Source organism: Eubalaena glacialis, chromosome 6 (genome assembly GCF_028564815.1).
Source record: "Eubalaena glacialis isolate mEubGla1 chromosome 6, mEubGla1.1.hap2.+ XY, whole genome shotgun sequence".
Lineage (NCBI taxonomy): Eukaryota > Metazoa > Chordata > Mammalia > Artiodactyla > Balaenidae > Eubalaena > Eubalaena glacialis.
The window spans coordinates 75,339,991-75,359,096 of NC_083721.1; the positions used below are offsets into that span (position 1 = coordinate 75,339,991).

Genomic DNA, 19,106 nt, shown 5'->3' on the forward strand with positions numbered 1-19,106 from the left:
GTGGAACTTAAATAACTAGCATCTGTAAATATTCCTTTAGTTTACTGTATTTCGAGTAGCAAATTGAAAATCTCATTAATCTGGAATAGCATTTTCCTTAAGGCCAACAACTGTGGATTCAGCCTTGTGAATGAAAGATGATTGTATTCTTTTTTTGCCTTTAGGGCAGATTGGACATCTTTTTAAGAACTCTTCAAAATGTCAAGCTGTGACATACTTTAGAATTGCAGTTAACTTTGCTATACATTTATAAGGAAAGGCCAGAATGAGAAAAGATGTTTCAGCTGTAGTTTTAGGACTTTTAGGACTTGTATAAACAAGTGATATCCCTAGGTACTCCATAGATTTTGTAGTTGATCTCTAAAGTGATCTCACTTTAGATTTTTCTCTAAATGAACATTGGTGAGATCCCAAGGAGTCTTTGTGAAACTATCCCCTTTTACCATTTGTGGAAAGTATCAGGAGGGGTGGTGTTAGATATTAACGAAGCTTCAGGATACTAATTTTCAAGAATGTTCAAATTTTGTGAGTAGAAGTTTGTGTTTTCTTTTTGCCAAAAAACTTTTAAAGGTTTTTATTGAATGAATTTTTTGGAGCTACTTTTTATACTAATATATTAAATTGAATTTTGCAAATATATTATATTTCACTAATTTAAAGGCAAATCTGTTCAATTTTTAAGCATGTCCAAGTGTCATTTTGAAGTTGTCATTTAAAACCAGGGAGGAAAAATCTAATAAAACCAGGGGGAAATGGTATAAAAGTGGTGCTATAAAAATAGTTCCTGAACACTAACTATTTAAAAAAATCCCTTCTCTAGATCTTAAGTAACCTAGGAGACTTCCAGTTTCTCTTCATTGATCTGGCAATCATTTTGGTAGTGGTATTTACAAGTGAGTATTTTGCTTTGTTATTGTTTTTAAAGCATATGAAATTCTGATGTGGCTTATTAAACTTTGGTAAATTTACATGAACAGTTGTAACACAGTGCATATCTCTCCATTTTCCCTGTAAGTATGTTCTTTTATTAGTGGTTGTTTATATTTTGCCCCATTTGTTTTATTCTTTCTCCATTTTTTTCTGAAATATTTGAGAATATGTTTATGTTATCATGACCCTTTGCCTCTGAATGTTTTAGTATATATTGCCCTAAACAAAGTCATTTTCTTATACAGCTAAACACAGTTATAATGATCAAGAAATTTAACACATACAATTTTACCTAATCCATACCCATATTCAGGTTTTATTATGTGTTCCAATAAGGTCCCTTATGCCTATTTCCCCCCCTAGTCCTCTAGCCCAGGATCTAGTCTAGGCTCATAAATTTCATTTAGTTATCATATCTCTTTTGTCATCTTTAATCCAGAATAGTATGTCAGCCTTTTGGGGGGGCTTCTTGACGTTGACATTTATGAAAGAAGATAATCCAGTTATCCGAGTTTGTCTGATGTATTCTCATTAGACTCAGGCTGTGCATTCTTGGCAGGAATACCAAAGAAGTGATGCTGTGTCCTCCTGAGTACATCATATAAGGAGACAAGATGTTGATTTGTTTCAGTATTGGTGATGTTAACATCAAAATAAATAATAATGGTAATGAGATATGATCTATTTAATCAAATGAAAATTCATAAGTCCATACTGGAAATAAATAAGTGATTGGGAGAGAAGGGAAAGCTCTTCCTTACAGTAAAATGCTAACTAATAATACAGAAGGAATGATTGGCTTATACTATGGAAAGACCCTTGTCTTACTGACATCTTAGGCCGGCTACATCTTCGCTGTGGGGGACTATTGTGTATGTCATAGGATGCTTACCAGTATCTCTGGCCTCTACCCACTGGATGCCGGTAACACTCCCCCATTTGTGACACCCAAAAATATCTCCAGACATTGCCAGATGTTCTCTGGGGGCCAAAATCACTTTGGTTGAGAACCACTGAGTTTGACAGTCTTTAGTGGATGCTACAACTAACTAGTGAATGAAAGTTGATAAGGAACAGGATTTTTACAGAGTCTTAGTATCTTTCTGCAAATTACTTATTAATTACAAAGAGAAAAATAGAAACGCTACAGTGGAGAAACTTGGTGGACCACCTTAATAAGCAATCAGAGCCTTTTTTTTTATGTTACTGTTATGTTTATATAGCTTCAAACCTTTGTTAATATCTTCTTAAGAGGAGGAAATATGTATTATTTTAACTGTAGCTTTGCAATTAAAGATTCAGAAATAAACATACAAGGGTGGTGATGATATATGCTAATATTTACTATTCTTTTTACTTGTACTAGTGTTTCCTTTGAACTTCAATAGACTAATGTAAAAAGTACTGCTGAGCCATTTTTGAAAAAGCCTAAATTGTTTACTTTTACAGATTATTTAGATATGTATAGCATCTGGCTTGTTTTTTGGACATTTTTCATGCTAAATATTTGTTAGAGAAAAACTTTTTTTTTTTCCTAAATGTTCCTAAATGAATCTGACAGATGAATTTAGATATAAACCTTTCTTCTCTTTCTTCTCAACGTAGTGAGTTTAAATCCTGCCTGGAAGGAACTTGTGGCACAAAGACCACCTTCAGGTCTTATATCTGGGGCCCTTCTCTTCTCCGTCTTGTCTCAGATTATCATCTGCATTGGATTTCAATCTTTGGGGTTTTTTTGGGTCAAGCAGCAGACGTGGTATAAGGAGTCACATCCACATTCAGAGTAAGTTGGTCAATCCATTAAAAAGTATGTGTAAAATGTATGTAATATATATGCATGCAAAAATAAGTTTAAAATTTATGTAAAAATTGCATGCAGCTTGACTAAGCACTTAAATAATTTGGCCTGTATTTGACTTTATCTGTAGGAGGGTGGTTAGGCCAGGTCCTAATAATCACTACCAAGATGGGGACATTGGACCAGTTTCTTAATTTGCAGCTGAGCCTTGCTTTCCTTATCTGTAAAATAAGAAAGTTGAAATTAATCACTGGGGTCTCTTCTAAACCCAGAATGTTTGTGTTCCTAACTTCTTTACCGCCAGTTTGGGAAATGACATTTAAAACCTAAAAAAATTTAAGTAAAGGTATTAAGTGGGTCTTTTATTTGTTTATGGGCAGAGTGTTTTCCAGTTCACAAATTATGATAGCATTATTTTAATTAATTACACATAGGTAAACACAAGGTCTGTTTACCTTTACTATGCTAATATTACTCCCCAAATTTAAAGAATGGGGAAAGGGTTAAGTAAGAGAGGCTTATTAATTAATGAAGTTTCTTACTTCTGATTTTTTAATTGATTGGAATGTGACTAGAAAGAAAAACTGGTTTCCTTTGGGAAACATATTGTGTTTACTAATATAAAATCTTTTGTGTGTGTTTTAGTACACAGGAAGCTTTTAATACAACAGGAAACCTATATGGGAATTCTTCGCATTTGTACAATGAAACCAATCCTGATAGACATAATATAGAAAATTATGAAAATACCACAGTGTTTTTTATCTCCAGTTTTCAGTACCTCATAGTGGCAATTGCCTTTTCAAAAGGAAAACCCTTCAGGCAACCTTGCTACAAGAATTGTAAGTTTGGCATTTATTGTGATTCCCATCCTGCTTCCCTTCTTTAAAAGTAATGCAAGAGTAGAGTTAAAACTGTCCTTTCAAAGTAAAATAGATCTTCACAAATAGAATGAACCTAGTGATTTAGATGTTTACTGTCTTGTTTTATTCTCATGGTAGCTGCCACCCTAAGTTTAAAATTAAAGCCAGCAGTTCTAAACATTCCTGGTTTTCACATCCTGTTACTTCTGGCTCCAACTTTTATTTTTACAGCCCATTGCAAAGAGAGTTAGAATTAGAAGCAGGAACGGAGGTTCCTCAGTTGGAACAGCGGGTATTATACTTTCCTTCTGGGTGGTCTGTATAGCACCAGCTGTCTTTTCTCATTTTTGACACTGTTCCAGCCAGTATTCACCTGGAATTCTTCATTTCTGTCACCTTTGCATCCACCACAGAAGGGGCCAGTAGGATGGAGGCTTGTGCCTATGTAAGCTTGTCTGCCTGTGGCAATAGGAGATAGCATTTTGTTTGATCACAATTAGGGTTTTGGGGGAAAAAAATTATTCACTGTATGTAAATTGCTGGTTTTAAAAAATTGAGGCTGTACTAATTAATATATGGAATAACTTAAATTTTTTTTTCACATAAAACTGTAGACTTTTGCAGTATCTTGGGATGAGTAGTAGTTATTCTTTTGCTGTAAAGAAATGCCAGTGTTCTAGTTGGCAGAATGTCAGGCCACAGGTTTTGGTGTGATACAGGGGTGATAACTACTCACATCTCTATCTCATGTTAGAGTTAACAAAGCATATTCACATATGTTTTCTTATTTAGTCTTTACTTCTACCCTCTGGTTTGTAGGGAAGGTTTTATTACTTTATATTTTGGACAGGTAAGACTGTTTAAAAATATAAGTGCTGATAATAATTGAAATCTGTTTTTTCTTTTTTTAAAAAAAGAACTGATATTTCTTATCTAATAAATGGAGGCTGTATTACTGAGAATCATGTTAAAACCATGGGGGACAAAAAGCCTTGCATAGAAGGTTTATCACTGTACTTTTAAGAGAACTTCATAACTTAAGTTACCTTATTATAAGGTGAACTTAAAACATGTATATCAACCTTAATTATTATTTTTAGTTCAATATTTTTAAATTTTAAGGAAATATTGAGCATGCCCAGGGGTAGCTAAAACATCTATCAAAGAACAAAACTTTCTTTACATGAAGAAAACTGGTGTTCAGACTGGTTGATAATAAGTAAGACAAGCTGCACCAGGAAAGTTAATTTAGAGGTCTAAGTAAATCCACCCTATCCATACTTCTCCAATTAAGAAAAAGAGAGAGACTATTAGTTGCCTATTTTTTAAACACATCTTTTATATTATTTTGGAAAACTTCCAAAAAAATTAAAGGCTCATATATTTTGATTTCCTATTTAATTTCAAATTGATTTAAATAAACTCAATTGATGGCTGGACTGTTTTTTTTTTTAATGTGTTAAAAATTATATTTTAATAGAAATATAGCCACAAAACCTTTGTCCTTACTATAAGCAGCTTGTGCGTGTCTGTCAGTGCATACAGAAGTGCATGCTGTCATTAAAACATGCCTCCCGGAAAATACAATAGGAACAGGAAATTCAATGTATACATACTTTGCTGATTTTCACATCCTGTCTGTCTGTCTGTCTTTCTGTCATTGAAGTCCCCTGATCTTGGAATGTAGTAAAGAAGGAAAAGTAGAGAAGAAAGTAAGAAATGACAGAAATAAAGTATTACTGTATAAAGTGATATACAATGTAAAGTATAAATATAGATGGAAAAGAGTGGGGAAAAGGTTAAGGCTTTCCTAGAGCTGAGAGCTGACATTAATTAGCCTTTCCTTTTGTCCTGCACAATAGACAGTTAACAGGTCTTCACTGGGACCTGCTAGTTGCTCTTCTCTATATCTAAACAGTGTAATGTATTCAGTCTATCTTGAGGTGATTATTTTTAAGAATTAACCTCAATCTTAGGCATTTAAGGCATTATAGAGTTTTTTGCTGTCTTCTAGTGGTTCAGTTTGAATCTTAAGTAAAACCTTATTTCAGCCTGTGGTTACCCATTTTTAACTTTAGCTTAGCCCAGTTATATTTTCTTGTTTGACTATGCTATCATTTCAGGGGCCATGATCATATGGACTTAGTTCTAACACTCTCTCTTAACTAGATGTGATTTCTTGAGATCTGGCTTCAATTTTTGCTACAGTTTTTTTTACTTGATCCTTATAATTTACTGCTTGTGAAATCCAGGTTCTTTCTCGGTTTATGAAGGCATTGTTACTGACATGCCAGAATCCTTTCTGTTCAGGCCTGTGTATCTTTTGCCTGTTCATCTGCCATGCCTGAATTGGTTGGAGCAGATACCTAGAGGCCCTGCAGAATAAGGTGGTCTTCTAAAGACAAGTAACTGAGTAAGGAAGGAGGGAATAGGAGTACGAAAGACTTGAAATCTGTGTTATAGATCAGGCAGTCCTGGTTAGTATTTTTGAGGAAGGAACAAGAGAGGTATATATCAGAGCCATGGACAAGTATTGCGGATTTATTTACTCTATGTAGGTTTTTATTTTTGAGTCACTTAACTAAGGGGAATATGAAGGAAATCCTTTATGGTGCCTTATTTTGATGCCATATTCCATCAAAAGGAACTGGTATCATTAGAAGAACAATTCTGTGATGCCATAGCTGGGATGTATGTAATAATAACTTAAATCTACTGTTTCCTCCAGGATCCTCACCGTATCCCCATTTTATAGTTAAAATAATTTGACTCTGAATGACTCGTTGATGTTCACATAGCTTTGTGGCAGCATCTGAAATAGAAGCTAATTCTTTAACTTGTGGAACATTCTCCCTCAGCCGCCAGTCACCACCAACACAGAGTTTGTTTTGATAGCTGTCTTCTGGTGAAGAGCATTCCTTGCACTTCAGTACGATCACTAAGGAATCATTGACCATGCCAGGAGAATCCCGGAGTTGAGAGCACAGTCTGCTAGAAACTCATACCTCTCCAAAATGAATCCCTGACTTTTCCATTCTTGGTTGAAATCCTTATTGATTTTTTCATTTTGGTGGTTATCTAAATCTGCCAGCCATCCGCCTCCCCTGTCAGATTCCTTTGAATAGTGCCTCTTTTTCTCCCCTGGCTAAACAAAGGAAAGATTCAATTATTTATTTTTTCCTTCAAATGGAAATCTTGGCAGATTTTTAGAGGTGTGATCAAAGAGGGTGGTTATAGGAGAAGGACAGATGAAGAGTTGAGAAATACTGTTGAGGTAGATGTAAGAAGTTTTTGAGCTTGAGTAAAAAAAAAATTTTCTGGTAACATGTCAGGACTAGATTGCAAGTCTGTTTTTGCTTATCGTTATAAAAATGCAATAGGATTTGAAAAACATTCAATATGGGCTATTACTTTATTGAAACAAAACCTTTTCTGTCTCTCTTTGGGATTTATATTCTGACTTTTTTTTTTTTTTTTGGTCCTTTTTCTGATTTAGTCTTTGTGCGTGTGTGTTCATGTACTTCCAACTAGCACTTGCCGAACACTTTTTCTTTAACTGACTATATAGATATTTGAATGGCTATATAACATGTATTACTTTCATTGCTGCATTTATTGAATAGAATGTTGTATCCCCTGTTTGAAATTTATTTTTTATTTTTTGGTGAAATTTTTATTTTTATTTTTATTTTTTGGCCGCCCCGCGCAGCATGCGGGATCTTAGTTCCCTGACCAGGGATCAAACCCGCGCCCCCCGCAGTGGAAGCGCGGTCTTAACCACTGGACCGCCAGGGAAGTCCCATCCTGTTTGCAATTTAGTAGAATGTTGGAAAAGATAAAAATCTAGAAAAAAAATTCCTTTTTTATCTAAGTGGGTTCCAAATTTTTCATCCTGTTGGTCAGTGGCTCATAGTAAAAGAGTTTCCCCACTTTTGGCATGAATGTTAGTATAACTTTCAGTCTAAGCTGCTAGAACAATAAATATATATATAAAACAATAAACATATATATATATATATAAAACACAGTATTTCTATAGAATAATAACTGTTGGCCTATAGTTTTCAACTGACGGATTAACAAATTTCATATTTACAAATGACTCCCACATTTAAAAATATTGAGACCCCTTCCTTCATTTACAGTCTGTAAATAGTATATTAAACTTCTTTGCTCAATCTGAAGGCTTCATGATAAAGTTTTGGTTATATGTGGTCATAGTAAAGTTTGAGTTTTGAAGCCGACCTCAAATAGGAACTTAGAAATAAATATCCAGACCAAAGAAAAAAGGGGAGAAAAGTTGGGGTCTGTCAATATAATTGAGACTATTTCTGAGCCCCTTCCACCCCCATGGCTTGTTACATAAGGGTGTGCTTGTATGTATACGTGCATGTGAATGCATGTATGTACACAGTTAACAAAATGGTCGTGAGCAGGGAGTTTTATTTTTGAGTTAGGAAAGTGATACAAAGTGCTGATGGATGGAATTTACCATCCCTACCTACCACAGCAAGCCACAGGGTTAGCCCACATTTAAAGTAGCAGATCAACTCAGTTTCTGGGTTTTAGCTAGCGTTTTCTGTGGAAATATTTTCACGGAGGAAATTAATGAAAAAGTGGGATTCACTTAACAGAAATATACTTACGTTCAACTTAGAGTGCCTCTGTTTAGGATTATAACATAACCAATACTGAGAATAAATGTTATCAGCATTTTTACAATCAACAATTGTCTTTGCATGTATGTTTTAAATGATAATCTAATTTTGCCGTACGTAGTCTAGTCTCCTGTTTGTGAATTATAGATTGGCTTGGTTGTCTTATAAAGTAGCTGTCTATCTGTGAGATACACAAGTAAATATCCATAAAGGTCTGTCTCTTATTTTTTATAAATGCTGATTATTTTCACATTACATAAATAAATCCTTTGGGCCTTCATGATGTATCATACTCTAGGAAATATCATAGAGCACACATTTTATATACTTCATCAACCTGAATAGAAGTATTCAAAACCAAATTTAAGATCGACAGTATACCAGTTGTTATTATATGCCTTTTTATTTAAAGGAACTCCCTAATTTAATTGTTTTACTTTCTGTTTCAGATTTTTTTGTTGTGTCTCTGATTATTTTGTATGTTTTCATATTATTCATCATGTTGCATCCAGTTGCCTCTATTGACCAGATTCTTCAGGTAAGGCTTAAGCACATCAATTATTACTGATTGTCTGAGTAGTAATAGGATCTGGGATAGCAGTGGTAAATAAGACAGTAGTGGAAAATGACACATTAGTATCACATAGCCAAATGAGACTTCTGGATGATTGCTAGGGCTTAAGATCTCTCCCCCTCCTCTGCTCTTATGTTACTGGGGAAAGAGACTAAACTGTCTTTGTTTCTTTTTTCCAGGATCTCTTCTTTCCTAATTTTCGAAGATGCAGTTATATTAACCCAAAGGGAGCCTAATTAAAACAGCAGCCTTTACTGACTCTACCTGTTATTTTTCTTTCCTGTTTCTTCAGTCTTTGCTTCTAGTTCCATTTCCCTTTGTCCACAAACAAATTAAATGTCCCTTGGTCTTTAAAAATAAAAGAACATTGATTCCATTATTTGACCCGTCCCTTACCAACCTACTTCTTGAGTAGTCTGCATGTGCTGCCTCATCACGTGCTGTCCATTGAGTTCTTTATTCTCGTTCTCATTAAAAACTTTATGAAGGATGAAATACTTGTTTTATACAAACGAATATGCATACACGTTTAAGTTGTTAATCATAATAGCAGTAAAATAATACCTAGGAGTCCAGCATGTAACCTAAAAAAAAGGTAGCATTACCAACACCAGTAAGGCTCTATTGTGCACCTTTCTCCAAACACCCAGAGGGAACCACTACCTCATTGTCTTACTTTTCACTATACATTTACCATATATGTATGAAGTCTTAAAAGATAGTTTTGCTTACTTTTGAACTTTATGAAAATGGTATCTGGTAATTGCTGTGTTACTGTGACTTGCTTTTTCCCAAAAGCCTTACTATGATGCTGCATGCATTTCATTTTCATTCTATATAGTATTCCGTTACAGGAATATACCATAATTCACTTCTCAGTTCTCCACTGGTAAATACCTGGATTGTTTATAGACTTTTCCTGAATTAACTGTCCTGATGTAAACATTTTATACACGTCTCTTAGTGTAAGGGAGTGAATAACATCAAAGAGTTCATCCCAAGTACAAGCAGCAAGGGGGTGGTACAATGCTGTTGAGAATTTAAAACCAGCAATAAAGCCCACTAAACGTCCATCTGCTAGAAATATCACCTTGTCGTGGGAATTCTAAACAATGTCAGTGGTAAAATACTCCTTCTATTACCACCTGCCCTACCTTGGCATACCACTAGGGAAGACGGTCTTCTGGTGTGTTCTAGTATAAGTTTGAGCATGTCCTCTTTAGCTTTCTGAGGTTCCAGTTGTTTTCCAAAGTGATTATACCAATTTATACTTCCATCAGTGTATGAGATCTTTTGTTCATCTTTGCCAATGTTTGTCTAGTGGGTGTAAAGTGTGATATGACTTTGTAAGTAATTTTGATATATGGTTGGATAGGACCCCTATCCCCACCTCACATTGTTCATCATGATCTTTTAGGCTGTTCCTGAGCTTTTCCTTCTCTGTATACATTTTAAGTTTAAGTTTATACCAGGATAAGCCCTCTTGGAATTTTTATTAGAATTACACTGGGTTTATCAGAAAATTGAGGGGGAGAATATCTCTATTTCTTCAGAATATCTTTCTCCCTAAAGGTTTTTATACAAGTTTTTGTTAGATTTATTCCTGTAGTATTATGGTTTTTGTTCCTCTGATAAGTATCTGTTTAAAATTGCATTTTATAGTCCTTTTATGCTGGTGGAAACAGTGCAGTTATTTTGGATATTCATCTTGTATCCATCAGCCTTGTCAAACTTTATTCTTAAAATTTTTAGATTCTCTAGGATTCTGTTTTAGACAGTTATCTATAAATAGTGACTTTTTTTGTTTCTGACATTTCAGTCCTTATGCCTTCTATGTGTTTTTCATGTCTGTTAACCACACGAATGTTGGTGTGATAGCAATGTACTTTTCCTGTTCCTGACTCTACAGGGAGTGTTCCTAGTATTTCACCACTGGATGTATTGTGGGCTGTAGGTTTCTGGTATATACTCTTTATCGGGTTGAGGAAGCTTATTTCTATGGTGTTGTTAACATAAATAGACATTTAATTTTATCTAATGCTTTTTCTACAGCTATTGAAATGATCACTTAGTGTTTCTTCCAGGAGAATGTGGTGAATTACAGTTGACTGATATATATATTTTTTTAATAGTAATCTTTTATTTATTTATTTATTTTTATATTTATTTTTGGCTGCGATGGGTCTTCGTTTCTGTGCGAGGGCTTTCTCTAGTTGCGGCAAGCGGGGGCCACTCTTCATCGTGGTGCGCGGGCCTCTTCACTATCGCGGCCTCTCTTGTTGCGGAGTACAGGCTCCAGACGCGCAGGCTCAGTAGTTGTGGCTCACGGGCCCAGTTGCTCCGCGGCTTGTGGGATCTTCCCACACCAGGGCTCGAACCCGTGTCCCCTGCATTAGCAGGCAGATTCTCAACCGCTGCGCCACCAGGGAAGCCCAGTTGACTGATATTCAAATGTTGAACCAACACCGCATTCCTAGAATAAATCCAACTTGGTCATGATGCATTCTTTTTTATATCTGCTGGATTTGGTTGACTATGATTCTGTTTAGGATTTTTGCTTGTGGTTGCATGAGTGAGATCAAACTTAGTTTTCTTTTCTTGTTGTTATTGACAGGTTTGGGTATCAAACTTATATGCACTTTATGGATGAGCATTCCATTTCATGGACTTTTCCATATTTTAACTAATCCCTTTAATGGATATTTAGGTTGTTTCCACTGTTTTGCTATTATAAACAATGCTGTATTTGCAGATTCTTGCACACTTCATTAAGAAGGACAAATGCATATTTAGAGGTTAATGGCAGAAGTAGAATTGCTTGGCCAAAGGGTATCCAGAATTTGAATTTTTATAAATACTGTGTTATTGAACTTTGAAAAGGTTGACAGTTTATAGTCTTACCAACAGTGTATGAGCATCTCTTTCCCCACACGCTTCATTCAGGGATTTAGATAAGCACCTTAGGCAAAAGAAGAAAATAAAACACATTTATATAATATTTCTCTCTCACCACACGTCTTATGCTTCACAGCCAAATTATTTTTTGAAAGAATGCTACATGCAACTCACCTCTCACACACTCATCAACTAATCTAATCTGGCTACTACCCCTGCCAGTCTACTGAAATTGCCCTTGCCAAGGCAATTAACAACCTTCTTGTTAAGTCCAACAGATTTGTACCCTGATGTGTGTGTGTGTGTTTTTTTTCCCCTCAGTCTTACTTGTCTCCTCAGCAGTATTTGACAAGTTAGCCATGCCATCATTCTTGAGACATTCCCCCTGGAATTTTATGATGCTTTGCTTTCTTCTGACCTTTTCCTACTTCTGTGACTCCTCATTCTCCACTGTGGTTCCAAACCCTGTGCCTGGGTCTTAAATGTTAGTGTTCCACACATTTGTGTTCTTATCCCTTGTCTTACTCTATCCATTCAGGTGACCCCATGCTTAATTGTGGCTTCCCCTGTAGTTGCCATCTGTGTGTTGAAAATTCCTGACTTTATACCCTTAGCCTAGTCTCACAACTGAGCTTTAACCTGAATATCCACTAACATACTGAACATTATATGCGTGGTTCACCCATCAGTTCTCTCATTCAACATTTAAAAAACTAAGCTCATCATGTTCTCCCTCAACCCTGCTTCGACTCTGTTTCTTGATACTACCATTTATCCAAGGCAGAAGTGTGTGTGTATACTTGTCTTTTCCTTCTCTTTTCATGGCCGGTCTGGTCCTAGATTTTCTCAGGTTTCTTATTCTGTATCCCTGTCTCTCTCTTTACTCCAATCCCATCTGCCACCTAAAAGGAAACTATTGTTTCCTACTCATAACACTTCTGACCCCAGATGTGTGGGGTTGTTTCACACCAACCAGTTCTCTGGACACCAACTGGGCGTCTTGCAGTTCAGTTTTAACACTACCTACCTGGAGCGAGCACAGACCCTATGAGTTAAGGGCTTGGTCCCACAACATTGCCCCCACTCCAGGCACCAGATGCAAGTCCCAGATTGTCACCTGTACTTCTTCTGACCAACCAACTATAAGTCAGGGTTCCCACAACCCTCTTTTCAGCTTTGGTGATTTGCTGTAACAGCTCACAGAGCTCAGTGAAACACTTACGTTTATTGGTTTATTATAAAGAATATAATAAAGGTACAGCCAGATGAAGAGGTACATAAGCCAAGGTCTGGAAGGGTCCCAAGCGCAGGAGCTTCTGTCATATGCCATTGGGATGCTTCACCCTCCCAGCACACGGATGTGTTGACCAACCCAGAGGCTCTCCAAACTCTGTAGTTTAGGGATTTTTTTAAGTGGAGGTTTCATCATATAGGCATGATCAATTATTAACTCGATCTTTAGCCCCTCCCCTCTCCCTGGTCTTTCTGGTGACCAGCCCCCATCCTGAAGCCCATCAAGAGTAGCCTTATTAGAACAAAAACATTCCTGATACCCAGGAAATTCCAGGGGATTTAGAAGCTCTGTTTAAGATATTCCTATCTCCCCCACCACTCAGGAAATTGCGTTTAAAGAGCCCTGTGTCAGGAACCAGGGACAGAGACCAGATATATTTATTTCTCATTATGTCTGCCACCACTCTAGTTCAGGCTACCATCGTCTCTTACCTGGATCAGTATAGCAATCTCCACCCCTCAAATCCTTGCTGAGCCGTAAGTGTCTTTCTAAAACATGTTATATCATGCCACTCCTCAGCACTTGACACAGGTACTAGTGTGTACCTAGGAACTCAGTAAATATTTGCTGACTAAAGAGATGAATGCATGGATGAGATTTTTTTCCTTCTTTCTTCTTTTTTTTTTTTTTTTAGGCCTTAGAAATTAATCACAGGTTTTAAAGTGAAAACTTACTTCTTAAATTGATCTGCACAGTTCTTTTTATGAATTTGTCTTTAAACAGTGTAGAGTTTTGAGTAGTACTTCATTATTAGATCAGTATCTACTTCATTGTTTATAGGACTTTATTTTTAAAATAGAGACTTGTTAGAAATTCATGATCTAGTAGAGCATGGGCTTTTGATTTTGAATAGGATTTGTCTCTAAGTTCAACCACTTTAATGTATCTTTTAAACCTTGAGTTACTTCGCTTTGCGTTTTATCATCTGAAAAGCGGTATAGTATCTACCTTGTGGCATTGCTGAGGATTGAGTAGATAGTGTATGTGAAAGTGTTTGGTATATAATAGGAATTAAATAAATTTGGAAATTACGATATGCTATAATATCAACTACATACTATATTAACATAATTTTTGTCTTACAGATAGTGTGTGTACCATATCAGTGGCGTGTAACTATGCTCATCATTGTTCTTGTCAATGCCTTTGTTTCAATCGTGGTAGAGGTAAGCACTTTACGTAATTAAGTGGCTGCCTTGCTGCTTTGCAATTCTCCGTGATTTAATGGTAATGGGGGAAACGGATAGGTAACATTATGGAAGCCCACAAAGAATTTCAGTTTCATTGCAGTTAAATTCATTTAGCCTTCTCTTCTCAACTGTTCCATGAGCTAATAATAGTCATATTAAGAGATAGGACGAAATTCCCTGATGGTCCAGTGGTTAGGACTCCGTGCCTTCACTTCTGAGGGCGTGGGTTCGATCCCTGGTTGGGGAACTAAGATCCCGCATGCCATGTGACGTGGCCAAAAAAAGAGAGAGAGAGAGATGATTTAGCTGCAGTCATAGATGGGAGAAAATAAGCAGTTATAAATCAAAAAATAGTGACGGAGAGAAAGGAGAGAAGATTGGTGCTCAGGTGGCCCATAAACTGGTAAACCAGTGGCCATGAAATCAGAGCACCACCCAAGTCCTGTGATGTACAGTAAAATCTCCCATTTAAGGGAGGAAAGGGAGGGGGCTCTCTCCATGAAGTATAGTAAATATTAATAATTAGTTTATTGAAATTGTAAAATAGTGACCATGATGAACTTACCCAATCTCAGCATTGATTGCTGGAACTTCTTCCTTGGTATTTACTTTTAAGTTTTCCTTAGAGGGAAGAGGTCTTAAGTACTCTTTGATCCATTTTATACTGTATGGTTATTCTCCTACTAGGATTCCTTTAGGTCAGCTTCTCTAAAAGGAGATAGTAAGTTCTCACTTGCTGCTTATTAATAAAATTTGGTCTGTTCTCAGAGCTACTATTATTCACTCTTACAGTAGCAGTATATCAAATGAAGAAGGAGATACAGTTGTGATTTTTAAGTTAAGGGTTTCAAAGAGTAGGCTTTTGAATTAAAATTAGGTAATTTGTGGGAAACATGTATACTTTAGAGATAATGGCTCTAGACTTGGAAATTATGTTTAATTTGATATTTTTCTAAAAGATGACTTGGTATTTAAATTGGGGCCATAGTGGACAGCATGGTTATCACGGTACTGATCTCTTTAGGTTGCCCATTTTAATGTATTTTTGCTGTTTTATGGACAGTAGAAAGCATGTCCAAGATACTGTACTTTAAAAGCTTTCCTTTTTCTATAGTATAAGTTCATCTTTTCACTCAAATGTTATTTAAGATAAAATCTTTTTATAAAACAATTTCTAGGGAATCCTTTCTTAATCTCCCTTAATTTATTCGTGCTTACTATCAAAAGAATTATTTTTCATCATATGCATATAGATATAGTTGTATATAGATATAAATAACTCAATTCACTGTTAAGAAAAATACTTCAGATTATAAGCATTATTTTAACATGGGAAAGACCTGAGGATTCATATAAAAGCCATACTTTGTAGAAAATTTATCAAGAATTTTATGATTTATATTTGTTACAAAAGTCCTGTTGTTATTCTTTATCCTTTTGCAATATAAACTGAAATTCTCTATATGAAAACCAAATCATGTTTTTCACTAATGTCTCAGCATTGTGTGAGCCTTTTTAAATGTATGCATTAATAAAGAATGACGTAGTCATTTTTAATTCTTAACTCGCTGGACTATCTCTCAGAACTTCTTCCTTGACATGGTCCTTTGGAAAGTTGTGTTCAATCGAGACAAACAAGGAGAATATCGCTTCACCACCACACAGCCACCACAGGTTGGAAATCAGCCCTTACTCTCAATTCTTCACGTCAGTTGTATACTCTGCATTGTGTAGGGTGGTATTCTGTTGTGTGTTGCTCATCCTTTTCCTCTATGCCTGGCATTTCATTTTTTTGTAAGGAGTCCTAGAAGATTCATGGCAAACATTTGTTACAGTCTTTTTAGGACTTCAGAAATTTCATAAGTCTCTTTTCCATTCCAATCCTTATCTTCTCTGTGTGTGAAGGTCTTGTTCTCAGTGGTAAATTTTTCCATTTCTGTCTGGCTTAAATTTTATGTTTCTGGTTTTTATGAGTCCCATTAGAAGCTAAATGAGATTCATGTAAATAAAGTTATGGAATGGGAATTGTTTCTTCATGGATCAGAGTCCAAAGGTCAAAATTCTGAGGAATTATTTCTGATTTCTTGTCAGTTACTGTGCCTTAATTTTGGGTGGCTTTTTGGTTTTCCCCAGCATATGTCTCTCATCATTTAGAAACATTTTCAGAGAGATAGTGTTCATTTTTATACAAACCATGGTTTAAGGACTTTTGACTTTTTTTGTGGTGAAAAGAAAAGAGAAGCAGATGAATAAAACCCATTTTTTGGTGTTAGGATGTTGAAATTCTTGATAGGAAATATAGGTTACTCTTGGTTTTTAAATCAGTACCATTGAATCACAGCTCTGAGCAGCTTTTTGAGTATAGAGAACTTGACAGCATAAAGTTTCACTCCCTCATTATTGTGCCCATTGCTGTTTGTAGGTGGGCGATATGCTTTATACACATGAGTTCTAAACCTTTCACTCATCCCAAGCCAGAAAGAAGCTTTCCGAATTCAAGAGGATTCCCTGGCGTGGTTCACTCACTTATTTTTAGCTTTCTTTTACCTGTGTAGCTATGTCCTGAGCTTTGCTTTGGTAATTCATCAGGCTTGATGCCTGGTGTAGTAGTATCACAGGATCACTTTATAAGAAGTTCTATAGAGCATCATTTCCTTTTCTAATGCTTGATGATGAGTCAGGATAGTTTTGTAATAATGTGATAAGTCTGGAATCTGCTTTAGTTTCTTTTTCTCAAAGCAGTGTAAGGCACAGTTGTCCCTAGTAAGTATGACCAGAGCTGTATTAGAGAGAGGCTCAAGTCCCTGAGCTAAATCTCCTCCGTGTCTTGGTGACCTCACTACATTACTTCAAAGGGTTAACTTTGGGTCCTATCATCAGTCCTCATATAAAATATTTGTGCTGGCAAGGCCTTGGCCAAGGAAAACATTTCCATTGAGTTTTTAGCTTTTCCAAAGGGATCTCCGACTATTGATCTAAACAGGAAACGCAGGTTCTGAAGAGGAGCTGTACCCTAAGTCAAAAGTGGGTATCATAAAACTCCTTTAAAACATTTCAATTGGAAAGCCTTCCGCACTTTTCAACCAAAATTAAATGGCAGAAAATTCTATCATTTGCTATATCTTTTTTCTAAAAATGTGTAAATAAGTATGTGTCCTCATTATTTTTAAGAGTTTGTGCCTCTCATGTGAAGTTGTACCTCTGAAGTGTTCTGGGGAGAGAGTGGTCTGAGCAGGGAGGCTCCCGCCGGCCCCATGTGTTTACCAGTTCTGAGCACCATCGAGTAGACAAGAAGTTTGGCCTTCAGTTTCTAGGGTCATGATTTAAGAAAGCATTTTTTAAATCATTGGCTTTAGAAAAGAGAGTTCTTACAACCTCTTAGCACAGAATGCTATGCTTTCATCTTCCAACACTTCCGTTTGTAGTTTGCTCTCACTGTTTATATTTGTGACCCTTGGAGAGCCCATCAGTTAGTCAGATTACTGTAAGGCTGTAGTTCTCAATTAGGGGTAATCCCCCCATCCTCCCGGGGACACGTGGCAGTATCTGGAGACATTTTTGTTTGTCACAATTGGCGGGGGGGGGGTGGGGGTGAGGCTGCTACTAGCATGTGGTGGGTGGAGCCTGAAGATGCTGCCGAGTAAACATCCTACAGCAGCACCCAAGACAAAGACTGTCTGGGCCAACCTGTCAGCAGTGCCGAGGCTGAAAACCCTGCCATAAGGTGAAAAAGCAAGTAAAGATGAGAGCGACCTGCTACACCTAGGAGCCCATTCTGTGCTCTTTCCTACCAAGAGTCCCGTGAGGTCTTCTAAGATCGCAACTCTCAACCTTCTCTGTTAATGTCGGGGGAAGAACAGCCATGTTTCTTCATTCCTTCCTTACCATATAAACCCAGAGACCATTGAGTAAGGTTCGAAGTTTCAAAGCTAAAGACCCTGGACTAGGCTGCAGGTCTTAATGCAGTTGAGTTGTGAAGTCGAGAACCTCACCTAGAAATCTCTAGTAACCATGTCCAAAATATCTGGTGATCTGCAAGGCAGCTGTGTAACACCTCCAGAATCCTTCCAATCTTAAGGTGTTTCTAACTTCGTTTTATACATAAAGAAACAGCACTCAGTCAACTTGCCATGGTTATGCAGCTTATGAGTGGCAGAGCTGGGAGTTGAAGCCAAGGTTTCTGCTTTCAAGAGGAGTGTTTTTTCCACTGTGCCACACTGTCTCACATTATGAGGCCACAGAGATGCAAACTAATATAACAATCAAGTGACAAAATGGAGACAAAGAACAGCTACTGTTTTCAAAACCTACTTTTTATGGTAGACACTGTGAGGCATTTTGTATAAATTCTCTCTAGTTGTTACAACCACCTAAGAGGTTAGGGTAGAGAGACTAAAGATATCCCTGTCTTCACAGATGAGGAAACAGTATTAGAACTGGAATTCAGGTTCAGTTTTATCTGGGCCCAGGACCATAATATTCCTATAACAGAAAGCCTCCATCTGTTCTTTAAAAACAAAATAAACCTTTAGGTGTCATTTTATTTAATAGTAGACATTTTTGATATTATGTTTATTTGGCCCACTGAACATACATACAGCTAACCTAATTTAGATACAGGAAAGATTTTTATGTAATAGTCATTTATTTCCCACAGTGGTTCTTTTTCTTATTAATGCACAGTGGCCTCAGTAAATGTCCATTGAATCAAATTGAAAACAGGTTAAATAAACCATTTGTAAATAATCAAAGTTAAAACTTGTATGTAACTAAGTATTTTTTTTCTGTAGTGATCTTTAGCAGCCCCAGATGTTAATACTTATTCTCTGACAGAAAAAAAAAAAAAAGAAAAAAAAAAGATTCTTGAGATGCAGTGATTTTCAAGTAAGGATATTCATCACAAA

At 36.4% G+C, this 19,106-nt stretch overlaps 1 protein-coding gene across 5 annotated transcripts in view; it reads left to right on the plus strand.

Moving 5' to 3' along the window:
- ATP13A3 (ATPase 13A3) overlaps nt 1-19,106 on the plus strand; it is a 79,139-nt gene that overhangs the window by 55,481 nt on the left and 4,552 nt on the right. For 4 of the 5 annotated variants that reach the window (XM_061194334.1, XM_061194335.1, XM_061194333.1 and 1 more), the window contains 6 exons: nt 821-893; nt 2,536-2,713; nt 3,374-3,570; nt 8,699-8,787; nt 14,098-14,178; nt 15,787-15,876. In XM_061194334.1, coding sequence (XP_061050317.1) covers nt 821-893; nt 2,536-2,713; nt 3,374-3,570; nt 8,699-8,787; nt 14,098-14,178; nt 15,787-15,876 — 708 coding nt within the window. The remainder of the gene's footprint in view (nt 1-820; nt 894-2,535; nt 2,714-3,373; nt 3,571-8,698; nt 8,788-14,097; nt 14,179-15,786; nt 15,877-19,106) is intronic. The other variant, XM_061194337.1, reaches the window with a different exon arrangement.